The 11,862-nt window shown below is 38.1% G+C and overlaps 1 protein-coding gene across 1 annotated transcript; it reads left to right on the top strand.

Annotated features, from left to right (window-relative positions):
* Nucleotides 1-754: 754 nt before the first annotated feature.
* ccdc80 (coiled-coil domain containing 80) lies at nt 755-11,716 on the top strand. Its single transcript, XM_081368516.1, has 7 exons — nt 755-2,913; nt 3,007-3,163; nt 5,516-5,652; nt 6,527-6,678; nt 7,525-7,628; nt 8,943-9,026; nt 11,065-11,716. Exons 1-7 carry the CDS (start codon nt 1,276-1,278, stop codon nt 11,370-11,372), a joined length of 2,580 nt encoding a protein of 859 aa, XP_081224642.1. The 5' UTR covers nt 755-1,275; the 3' UTR covers nt 11,373-11,716.
* Nucleotides 11,717-11,862: the final 146 nt, after the last annotated feature.

Genomic DNA, 11,862 nt, shown 5'->3' with positions numbered 1-11,862 from the left:
TTATTTATATATTGTTTATTTATGTTGTGATAACAAAAACGTCTCAAGATTCAAGATTATGAATGTAAAATCGGTATAATGAGAAATATTCTAAAATATGTGATCCCATTCCCAATCCTTACATTTAAGACTTACATTTAAAGCTATTTTCTTTACTCTGAATGAAATATGACCCTATCATAGATTACCAGAGTTACGTGATTTTCATGATATTTTCTATGGGTTGCCAGTTGTTGAATATCTGTGCAATGTATCAATTCAAAATCAGCGACCTTGAAAATGAGCAATGATAGGAGATTCAACATCTATGTCATGTCTTGGCATAATCATATGCAAATTCTCCCATTGTCACCTTTAGTTTGCTCACTATTTTCTTGAAACAATATTTATTGAAAATGTTTCCTTCAGATTTATAATTAACATTAGGCTACAATAGTGGGAAGGGCAAAATATATAGAACTTTTAATCAAAACTATTTTCCAGATACTATTTTAAGAACTTGCTTAATTTGGCTTTAGAACAGTGACAAAATAAGACATTTATTTAGTTTGCTATAGGCCTATTTCTCACACAGTATAAATGGACCCCTATACATACCTTTTTAAGAAATGTTCACTCGCAAATGGATCATCATATGTTTAGAATTTGAAAGCCAGTTTTAAGGTAAAGGTTCATTCTGATTGCATTTACAGGAGTAAATCTATGCGCACTGGCATCCCTCGGCTGCATGGGTTGGTCCCGTGCGCTCGTCAGAGGATACGGAGGCTGCTGTGCTGTTACTTTTTGACATGTCTGGCAAAGCTTCCAGTGATAAGGAGCCGCACAGAGCGTTTTCCATACTTTTGGAAGTATTTTTGACTTCTAATTTTTCGCGACGTGCATTGTGTTGAAGTGGCGCGTTTCAAACTTCTCAAAACTGACTAAGACCGGAGCTTGACTTCATGGAAACTATTTTCAGTTGGTTAAAGGATTATATGTATTTCAATATAGCTACAATGAGATGAGAAAATTTGGCGCTGGGCAGCTGTTAATGCCCCTTTGCTTTGAAGTAGCCATATCTCGCGCTGAATGTTACAGGTAAACAAAGATCGATACATATTTTGTCTTTATTAAATAAATAATTGTATTGGTTTGTTAAGTATCTAAAGATGGTTTTAACGAACTTTTGCACTGTTTTGCACTGAGCATCCGAATTATAAACTCGATAAGAATACATCGGATCTTATGACTATTTACTGGATTCTGCTGACTTAAGTGTTTCTGAAGTTTTCAATCATGAGGGGAAGGTACATGCTTGGTTTCGGTGTTTTGTGTCTGTTTGCATGGGCTGTTTACGTGTCAGAGAGCAGCCCGACCGATAAACAAGCAAAACTCAGACTGCTGTCCATAAGACGAACAAGGCAAAACAAATCACGACACAGTCAGATTATCAGAACACGTACTTCTTCATGGATCAATGATAAACGCCAGCAGTTGCAGGGAGATGAAGGTATAAACGTTACCAGGAATGTCCAATCCAGAAAAATCTTGGGACAAAGGAGACCAGCACAGGGTGGGACTATGAATCCAATCCAGCAAGATGATGGAACACCTGGAGCCAGGGCCAGGGTATCCCGCATGCCAAACAGTGCCGGTTCTCCAAACTTATTGGCGTCATTTGCGGGAAAAAATCGCCTGCTGGTTATTTCCGCACCCCACGACTCTGATGGTTACTACAGATTGATGATGAGTCTTCTTAAACCAGAGGTTTACTGTGAGTTGGCAGAGCGGCACGTGCATCAGATTGTCATGTTTCACCAGGAAGGGGAGTTGGGTGGGAAAATCAGACGCATTACTAATGAAGGCAAAGTGATGGAAGAGCCGTTGGATACGACTCTTATTCCCAGGCTCATTAACTTTCTTAAATTAGAGAAAGGAAAGTTTGGGATGGTCCTTCTTAAGAAGACGCTTCAGGTAGAGGAGCGCTACCCATACCCTGTCAGACTGGAAGCGATGTATGAAGTTATCGACCAGTCGCCTATGCGCAAAATGGAGAAAGTCAGGCAGAAAGGCTTTGTGCAGAAGTGTAAAGGGGCTGGGGTGGAGGGTCAGGTGGTCGAGGGTGTCCCCAGCACTGACTCCCATATGGACCCACCAACAGAGAGGAGAAGAGAGGAGTGGAAACCCAAGCGAAGACCAACCACAACAACAACTCCAACTCCAACAAGACCAACAACCACTACCACCACTACCAAAGGAACTACCACCACCACACGTCCCCCAACTACAACTCGATCCACCACCACAACAACGACAACAACGCGGCCGACCACAACGCGGGCCACCACCACTCCAAGGACGACCAGAGCTCATACTACCCCACAATGGATCCCAGCCCACAAGACCACCGCCGAGCCTTACTACAACGGAAGGGACAGATTCCAGACAACCTCACCCACGACACTTCCCGTCTACACCAAGGCTGACACAGCAAAATACAGGGACAACCACACTGATAAAAAAGAAAACAACCACAGACATACCAACATTATACCTACACAACACAAACCACCTAAAGTTAAGCCTACGAATAAAAAGAATGGTGATAAGGAAATTAGCAATGCTCACGAGGAGAAATATGATGTAGGCGGGCCCACCGACGGCTATCCTGAAGAGAAGGAGGAAGAGATTGTGCCCGTCAAGAAAGGCAAGGGCAAGACAGATAAAAAGAAGAAAAAGTCGTCCAAGAAAGACAAGGCGGAGAGGAGGGGAAAGGATGGAAAGGGCAGTAAGAAAAATGGAAAGAAAGTTTCAAAGATCCCCGAGAAAGAAGAGTATCAGAAACCAACAAAGAGACCACCGCCGCCGCCTCCACCACATAAAGGAGCTCTGGCAACCTTTTTGGACTATTTTGAAAGCAGAAGGAGACTAATTGTGAGTAGCTTTGCAAGTAGTCTGATTTAGAAATGTGGATTTCTTTATTATAATATTATTAACTGTTCTTCTGTTTTAAACTCTTTACTTCAGTTGATCACCTCTCCAACAGAGGAGAACAACATGTATGTTCAGCAGAGGGATGAATACTTGGAACATGTGTGTGAGATGGCAATCAGAAAGGTCTCCATCATCAGCATCTTTGGCACACTTACAAACAGCACCATGAAGATAGATCATTATCAACTTGGTAAGCCACTTTAGATTTTTTTTACATATTATCCAAACCACCAACCATCATTTCAGTTGGCATAACTCTTACAAAATGATAGGAGAAGGTTTTCATCACTGCATGCATTTTTCCTGTTATCTTTTTCTATTGTTTTACTTTCCTCATTCTTAAACAGTAACTGCTGAAAATCCGTGTCATGGTTGACATATGGACATTTAAGCACAGGTTATGTAGATTCCTGTCAAAGCATTCTATCCATTCCCACTGAGCCAAACTGAATTCAGGCCACCCATCATAAAATCCTGTAACGTTCATGAAAAAAGAACAACTGTTTCCTGTTCTTTGCGAGTTTTACTAGCTGTGACATGCAGCTATGAATGATTAGGCCGAAGATGGATATGATAAACACAAGCCATTTTCTTATGCTGGAGATTTAGAGCTATTAATTGTATGGCAAACAAAAAGGGCCTTTTATCCAACAGTTGGCACTCACTTGTAAGTTAGGGAAGCACTTTTCCAGATTATGACCTCATATGACACAAAACCTCACAGCAAAGGAACTTGAAGTTTGGTCTGGGAATGGAGTGAATGGTGCTTGTTCAAGTGTCACGGAATGCTGCTAGATGAATCAAATGGAAGATTGGGAGCAGAGTCTGCCATGGCACGTTATTCTCTCTTGTTCATTATCCAAGACATGGGAAAATGTATGTTTCCTTTGTAGCTGATATTCTGACTGGAGAGTTTTAGCTCAGCAACAGCAGTCAGTTCTTGGCAGGCAAGACAGTTTGTAGGGATTACTCTACTCTTACAATTTCTTCATTCGACATTTTTGATGCACTACTCCAGAGTTTTATCTGCTTTCAATTCTACCTGTGCCAAATTGAGAATGCCATTTAAATTCCAATTCGATTCCTGTTTTTGATGCAGAATTGCATCCACAATTTGAATTGGAATGTAAGTAGATTTGAAATGAATTGAAATTCATATAGTTGTAATTTTAACTCTTTTTAAAATGCTTAGTTTTAAAAAAACATTTCAAAATCAAGCCAATTCTTCAATCCCAGATTTTGCGCAGCCCTGGATGTCACTGTTATTGATAATTCTCCAGACGTCACACAATTAGATTCTACAAGCATTAAGACAAAATGCTGTGAAATAATAATGAAATCATCATAATCTGGACTGCCTTTGAATGAGTCACTGCTTTGACTTTTGTTCCATATACTCATCAGTCTGGACTGTGTCAAATGGTTGTGTGTGAGGGGTCACTTTCGCTGCCACAGGATGGACAAATAGAAGCAAAGCAGGTGCTCATAAACATCTCTCTAAAGTGAACACAAGGCTCTCTGTGATCGCATATATCTGTCTGGCACGTTCTGAGCATTTAAAGCCTGCCAGCTCACTGTGACTGGTTCCAGTACAGCATCAGAGGTACTAGAAAGGAAACATGACTGACTGTATGATCAGCGGTTCCTGAACCACAATTAAAGGTTCTCTGCTGTGGCTATGGTAGGTATATATAATTAGGAGCACTGCTGAGGCTAAACCAAATCTTTCATTTTCCGTTTGTAATTTCTATGATGTAACTCCGCAGAAAGGCTCTTTCGTTTTATCATTATTATTTAAAAATTACCGTTATTTATATTTTATATTAAGATTGCTAGTTGTTGTTTATCTAGTGTCATTGAGTAGGAAATTATTTATTTCGTTTTTGCCCTGAGAGATAAATAAAGACCATATTTAATGAAAACCCAATGCTTATAGGAAGAAATACCATTTTGCCTCCGCTTTGATTTGTTTTTGATTGTAGTTCACCTCCCGTGCTGAAAGTGAAGTGCCTTAAACCATCTGTTTTGTTGTCCGCTAGAAATCAGAGTGAGAAATTCTTTGGATTTTGTGGAAAGGAAAACAAATATTTTGGGTTGGCCGCATCCTCCCGTGCTGTTTAATGCACCCGCAGAGTTTCCACAGACTAAAGAGTGTCTTTCACATGAGTTGCTCTGTTTTTATCTGTCTCTTTTAGAGCAAAGGAAGCCATGTTCCCAGAATAAACACACAGAGCAGCCATCCCTAAGGCCTGCAGCAATTCATTAAAAGACTGCATGTCTGGTGATTTTCCGTTTAGATAAACAGCAGAACAGCATTGGGCTACTCATATAGCAGAGGGCCTCAGTGTCCCGAGTTCTACCGGCGTTGACCCCACCGGAGGGGTCGCCCTAAGTACCGTATGTTATGAAAGACACGCATGTCTCTTTGAACTGCAGTCAAAACAAAACTAGCAGACTGTGGAGCCATCTGTAATCTTCTGTATTTATCTCTCTGGTTGGTTGATCAGTCTGTGGGATTTTTTTTTTTGTGGCGTCTTTGCAGAGAATGACAAGCCCATGAAAGGTTTGAGACAGGAGGATTTGGAGAACCAGGATCTCATCACAGAGCTGAGGAAAGAGTATGGAATGACCTACAACGATTTCTACATGGTCCTCACAGATCTGGACATGAAAGCGAAGGTGAAAGACACGTAACATGACACGTAGTACATTTTCACAGCTTTAAAGCTCTCTTCTTCCACAGCGCTTTTCAGCGGTACGTGAGGTGTGCCAGCGCAAAGCTGAGTTCTGTTTGCAGACAGCTGGAATAAACAAAGAAGCCACTGTGCAGTCGGGAGGTGGATAGAAAGTAAAATTTATTGAAAATCCTCAGAGACACCCACAAATGCTGATTTAATTCTGGGCATGGAGAGTTTAGACAGAGTTGTGAGAGCTGAATGTTGACGTAACTGACTATACATAAACTGCCCACAAATAAAAACGGATCATCACGGCCCTTGTAAATGAGTTTTACTCTTTGTTATGAGAACATGTTTTAACATCCAAAGTAATTTAATTCAGTGCCATTATGAGCTGTATTTGATGTAATGGTCAATATAAAACAAATAAAATAATGTAGCATTTGCATTAAATGTAGGTGTTTACATAATAAATAAGTGTAAATATTAGTGTTATAATAAATATTAAATATAAATTATATTAAAAAAATAATAATACAAAGTATATTAATAAAATTAAATAATACAGTTTAAACACAATAATACAATTACTAATAAAAAATACTAAATAAAATAACTTCCACAGAAGAAATGTGATATTGGATTTTGAGTTTTGCATTGCATTCTTGCTAGAACAGCATGTTTGTTGTGGTTTGCAAAAAAATGTCAAGAATTCTTCACAGCTCTGTCAATTTGACACATAATTTTAGGTTCGGCATTCTTGGCTGCCCAGAACCTATTGAGAAAATCCCCTTACTAGTAAAGGTATTCGGTTTCTAACCCTCTATGAGCCTGCATATTTCTCTAAGTTGTATATCTCTTTTTATTATTTCCAGCAATACTATGAAGTGCCAATTGCAATGAAGGCTGTTTTTGACTATATCGACACGTTTTCCTCGCGCATCAGAGAGATGGAACAACAGAAACGTGATGGGGTGACGTGTAAAAAAGAAGACAAGCCAAGATCATTAGAGAACTTCCTTTCCAGGTAAAGCTTTTTCCGTTGAAATTGTGCTGTGCTGGAGCCAGGGCTCACAGGGGGATCTCCAAAAGAATGAAATCTGTGCTTTTATGCCATCACAAGCTGTCTTAGATGTCATTATATACTGAATACAATTTTTGTTTAAATTTATTTCTATTTTTTGATACAGACGAAAAGGAAAAGCCCATGTAAAAATATTACCAATAATGTATTTGTCAGATGGTCCAGATGGTGTAGTTACAGAAATCTACCAAGAGTTAACCAGACCATGCTAACCAACAACACCAGACATATCATTTTATAAAAGCTGTTCAAACATGTTTGGTTGAACTTTTTTATCTGTTAGGTAAGATCTAAAATGTTCAATAGTGGTTCCATGTAATCTGCTCTAAATCTGGACCAAGAACCAGTCAGGGGGGACCAGGGAAAACAGAAATAAATACTATATGATACATGCTACATAAGGGGATTTTACGGTACTAAATATTTACCTCTAAGTTATGCACTATTTGTTATCTGTAAAATTCAATTGAAAAATTGACAAATTCAGATTCAAGTAGTGTTGTTAGTATGGTAAAAAGGCGTTACATTGCCAAAGCATTGACAGGGCTCTGATCCAACTGTGTTGAGAATTGTCAAATTTTGCATGTATGCTGTGTGCTCATCAGTTGCCTGTTATTTTAAAACCTCTATCCAGTAACACTATGAATGTAGAACTAGATCAGAAAATATTTGCAAAAACCGCTGAACAGAGGCCGCCTGATCAGGTGGGCCCATTGCTACAACCTAGATTTGCCTATGCATTAATCCGCACCTGCATTGATCTAATGATTTTGTTCTATCATCGCGTAGGTTCCGCTGGAGACGTAGGTTGTTTGTCATATCTGCACCAAATGATGAGGAATGGGCCTATCAGCAACAACTCTATGCGCTGACCAGTCAGGCGTGCAACCTGGGTAAGCATGATAATCACTGAACTATATGATGTCATTGACGGAGAATTTTGATAAAATTACCAGATCACATTTTTGCAGGGATAGTTATTCTTTAGGGACTCTTAATACAAATTGATATTTTTACCCGCAGGGTTTGCATATGTTTCTTACTCATGTCTTAAGTTTGCCAAGATAATATCTCACATTGATTTTCTCTTGTCACTCAGCAAAGATTGAAACCAGATCGTTGTTACTGTAGTTCAGACCAAGCCAGTTCTAATAAACTCCACTGAGTTATGGATTTGAAATTTTTCTTGGTATTATTCCCAAGAACAATGTGTATTCCCGATGATACTTGACAGTCAGAAATGTTTCCCACTAAATAAGCTCAACACAACAGCAGCCATTTTTGTATCTTGTCCCAGAAATCTTGACAAGCTTATAACTCATGTAATTAGCTAAGCATTTATTCATCATTGCAGCAAGCTCTCGAGTACCTCCTTTTTATGTTATAGCTTTGCATAGACTTGGTGGATTTGACTTATTTTCAAGAATATATATTTAGTACGGTAGTTGTTTTCTAGCCAGTTCTATACCTATTGGTCTAAGTGTTGACCAGGTGTGGTCACTGGCCTTGGAACAGCTAATAGTGAGGTGTAACCTCATGTTCTTAGTCCAGAAGAAGCCCATTCCACATGAAATTAGTGTGGAAATCATAGAGATGTTCCTAGTTGTAAATAAAATGCTAAATAATAGCAATTTAACAACTTGTTAGCAACTTACATAAAAAAACAGCTGCTTCATATTTCACATGACATACTGTATGATTTGTGTCATCTGCAAATAATAATGTGTATAATTTTGGTGGTGTGAAAGTGTCTTCAAATAATGTTAACCATATGCTTTATTTTACTCAGAAAATTTAAACTGCTATTTAAAAAACAGTATTAAAAATACTTACGTAGCTCTGTAAAAAGAATATTATGTGGCAGAATGTGACCCGGAAAAGATCTTAGAACAATAAGAATGATGTTTGACAAGACATGAACAAAAAAAAAAGAAGAAGAAAAGACTGGCTTTCTCTTCCATTTAAACTGACATCGGTTACCACAGTGGATCTGAATTTGGCAATCAATTCAAACATAAATGACTTGAGAAATATTTCTGTGTATTAATACATCACCCACATATTCCATTAGCAACAGTTAAGTCACAGACATGCCATTAAACAGCCTAAATGTCAACAGGGGAACATTTGAAGTCTCAGAGGGGTGTTTAGATTTTAGTCTGTTACACTTTAACCTTACAATTCCTTTTGTGTTGGTCGATTTGCAGGTCTTCGCCATGTATCAATACTGAAGCTGGTTGGGACAGATATGATAGACATGGGAGGAGTGTTAGAGCTTTACCCCATCAATGGTAAGACTGCCGCTGAAACACTAACAAAAAAAGATTTGACACTTCCGTCTACACTCTTTAAAATGAAAGGTTCTTTAGTGGCATCATTTGTTGCATGATGAACCTTTCCACTGCACAAAAGGTTATTTTAAGTACTGTTCACTTAACGGTTATTTGGGGAACCTAAAATGGATCTTCTACCTCCTTTAGTAATCTTTATTTTTAAGAGTGCTCCTAAAATGTAATATATAGACTTTGTGGTGCGAAAAGCTCTATTAACGTGAATGTAAACATTTGTAGAAATGGTTTAAAAAGCAGTTTAAAATATCAGCTGACCCAGATGCTTATTTATTGTGGTCACTTGTATGAAAATATAAAAAGCATACCTGTAGCTGTCAGAGCAGCCAGGTGCTTAGTAAGTGTGTTAAGGGTTAATCAGCACATTAGATGAGAGCGGTGGTGTTGTGTTGACATTGGCTGCTTTTTTGTCAGTCAAAAGTAGCCAGTAGCCTCTGGTTTCAGGCGCCTCCCTGCATGAGTCAGCCTCTCCAGCTCAGGCCGGGCTCAGAAATGTCCAAACAGTTCCCACAGGAATTATATTTTGCAGGACAGAAATGAAAGAGGGCTCAGGTGTTTACATATTTTCCATCATTGTTGAAACTACAGACAGCTTTGCCTTCATTGGCACCCGGGCCCCTGTGCATCAGCAGTCTGTCTGATACATTAAGATCAAACAGTGATTCTGGGAGCTGTATTTAGAGTGCTGGAACTCAAGTCTTCTATGTAAGATGAAAGCAATATCTGATGAAAAACATGTTGGTTTCATGAAATGAAATCTGGTTTCTATTTGAAAATGTTTTGTCAAAGATTTGTATTACTCTTCATTTAGAGACGGTCAGTGTTATTTAGTTTTTAAAAAAGATGAATAAATGGAAGGAAAGTTGGTAGACCAATATATCTTATTTATTTTATCATTTCAAAAGGTTACTAAACATCCAAGAAATCATATTTTCTCCATTTTGAAGGACCTCCCCACCACATTATATATATGTATGTATGTGTGATCCTTTATATAAATTATTTTTCCCATAAAATCGAAGATTTTGGGATCAGTACATTTTTTGCCACAAGAAATGAATACATTTATTGGACAAGGTTGCATTAAATTGATCAAAAGTGACAGTACATTTATAATACTACAAAATATTTCTATTTCAAATAGATATATATATATATATATTTTACATTATATTAATTAAACAATCTTGAAAGAAATGTATCATGGTTTCCACAAAAATTCTAAGCAGCACAACTGTTTTCAACATTGATCAAAAATAAATGTTTCTTGAGCACCAAATCAGCATATTAGAATGATTTCTGAAGGATCATGTGACACTGAAGACTGGAGTAATGATGCTGAAAGTTCAGCTTTGCCATCACAGAAATTACACTTTAGAATATCATGAAATAGAAAACAGTTGTTTGAAATTGTAACATTTTACAATATTACTGTTTTTAATGTATTTTTGATAACATAAATGCCTTGGGGAGTATAAAAGATTTGTTTAAAAAAAAAAAAATCAAATCTCACTGACCCCAAACTTTTAAACGGCAGTGTAGTGTCACTATTGAGATTTTTCTTTTAAATTAACTTAATAATTTTTTTTTTTTTAATAAAAAAAAGTAAAAGTCAGAGCTGAAGAAAAAGCTGGCTCAAAACCTCACAACACCCTCCCCCTGTCAGTGATTGGTTGGAACACTATTTGTTTTGGTTTTGAGTGTTTGGCTAAACCATTTGTTTTTGTGTGCAGATCTCAGAGCCTAGGCTGCCTACAGAGACGCGGTTTTTGATGGCATGCTTATGGGGCGGGCAGCTAGCGGATCGTTAGGAAAGATTAGATGAATGTGATAAAAATATTTTTGGGCCTGAAATCACTGATACCACCTTTAAGTCATTTGTGGTGCACAAATGGCAGAACTTAGATTTTGCCACCATATTTTGTTTATCTGCATGGTGCACACCTGTTTCTGACACCCACGACATGCGTCTCTGTTTCAGGAAGTGCAACGGTGGACCGTGAGGGGATATCTGCCAGTCTAGTGCGGGACATTAGAAACTATTTCCAGATCAGCCCTGAATACTTCTCCATGCTGCTGGTGGGAAAAGATGGAAATGTCAAGTCCTGGTACCCGTCTCCCATGTGGTCCATGGCCATCATCTACGACTTGATCGACTCCATGCAGCTCCGAAGACAGGAAATGGCCATCCAGCAGTCTCTAGGCATGCGCTGCCCAGAAGATGAGTACGGTGGCTACGGTTACCACCACGGCTATCAGGATGGCTATCATCAGGGTTATGGATATTAGGGTTTATAACATTCATAAGACAGTGTCATGGTAAGAAATAACTGAAAACTTCCTTTCTGAACTGGTTTTATAATTATCGTATACAGCTGATATATTTATATTTAAAGATGCATCTTATCTGCTATACATCTGTCTCTATGGACATAATCTTTTGTAGATAAAAGACGTTGACGAAACATTTGTATTTATTGAATGTCTTCACTATACGAAGTGATCATTTTTAAAGGTCACAACCTGCTTTTTCGTGTTGAACTATGTATTGTTACTCTATTTTTAAAGAGCACTGTCTTATTTATAAACGTATAAATTGTGCTTTAATTTCAATAAAAAATATATATATATTGATATGCCTTTGTTCATAATACATTCTAAACATTGCAGGCCATTTTTAGCTGAACTAATGTATACTACAGTTGGGAATTATGCTTATGTGACGCTTGAATTTCCCCCCCTTATTTTATGAAGGCACTGTGCTGATACAGCTTAGCCT

Source organism: Scardinius erythrophthalmus, assembly GCF_964197995.2.
Source record: "Scardinius erythrophthalmus genome assembly, chromosome: 6".
NCBI lineage: Eukaryota > Metazoa > Chordata > Actinopteri > Cypriniformes > Leuciscidae > Scardinius > Scardinius erythrophthalmus.
The sequence above is the reverse complement of the archived record's forward strand: the minus strand, read 5'-3'. Positions and strand labels throughout refer to the sequence as shown.

What these genes read in the sequence shown, in the direction of transcription:
- ccdc80 (XM_081368516.1), top strand. Translation starts at nt 1,276, where the DNA reads ATGAGGGGAAGGTACATGCTTGGTTTCGGTGTTTTGTGTCTGTTTGCA. An exon ending in AAAGCAGAAGGAGACTAATT is followed by an intron (nt 2,914 to 3,006) that starts GTGAGTAGCTTT and finishes TCTTTACTTCAG; the next exon opens with TTGATCACCTCTCCAACAGA. An exon ending in ATCTGGACATGAAAGCGAAG is followed by an intron (nt 5,653 to 6,526) that starts GTGAAAGACACG and finishes TATTATTTCCAG; the next exon opens with CAATACTATGAAGTGCCAAT.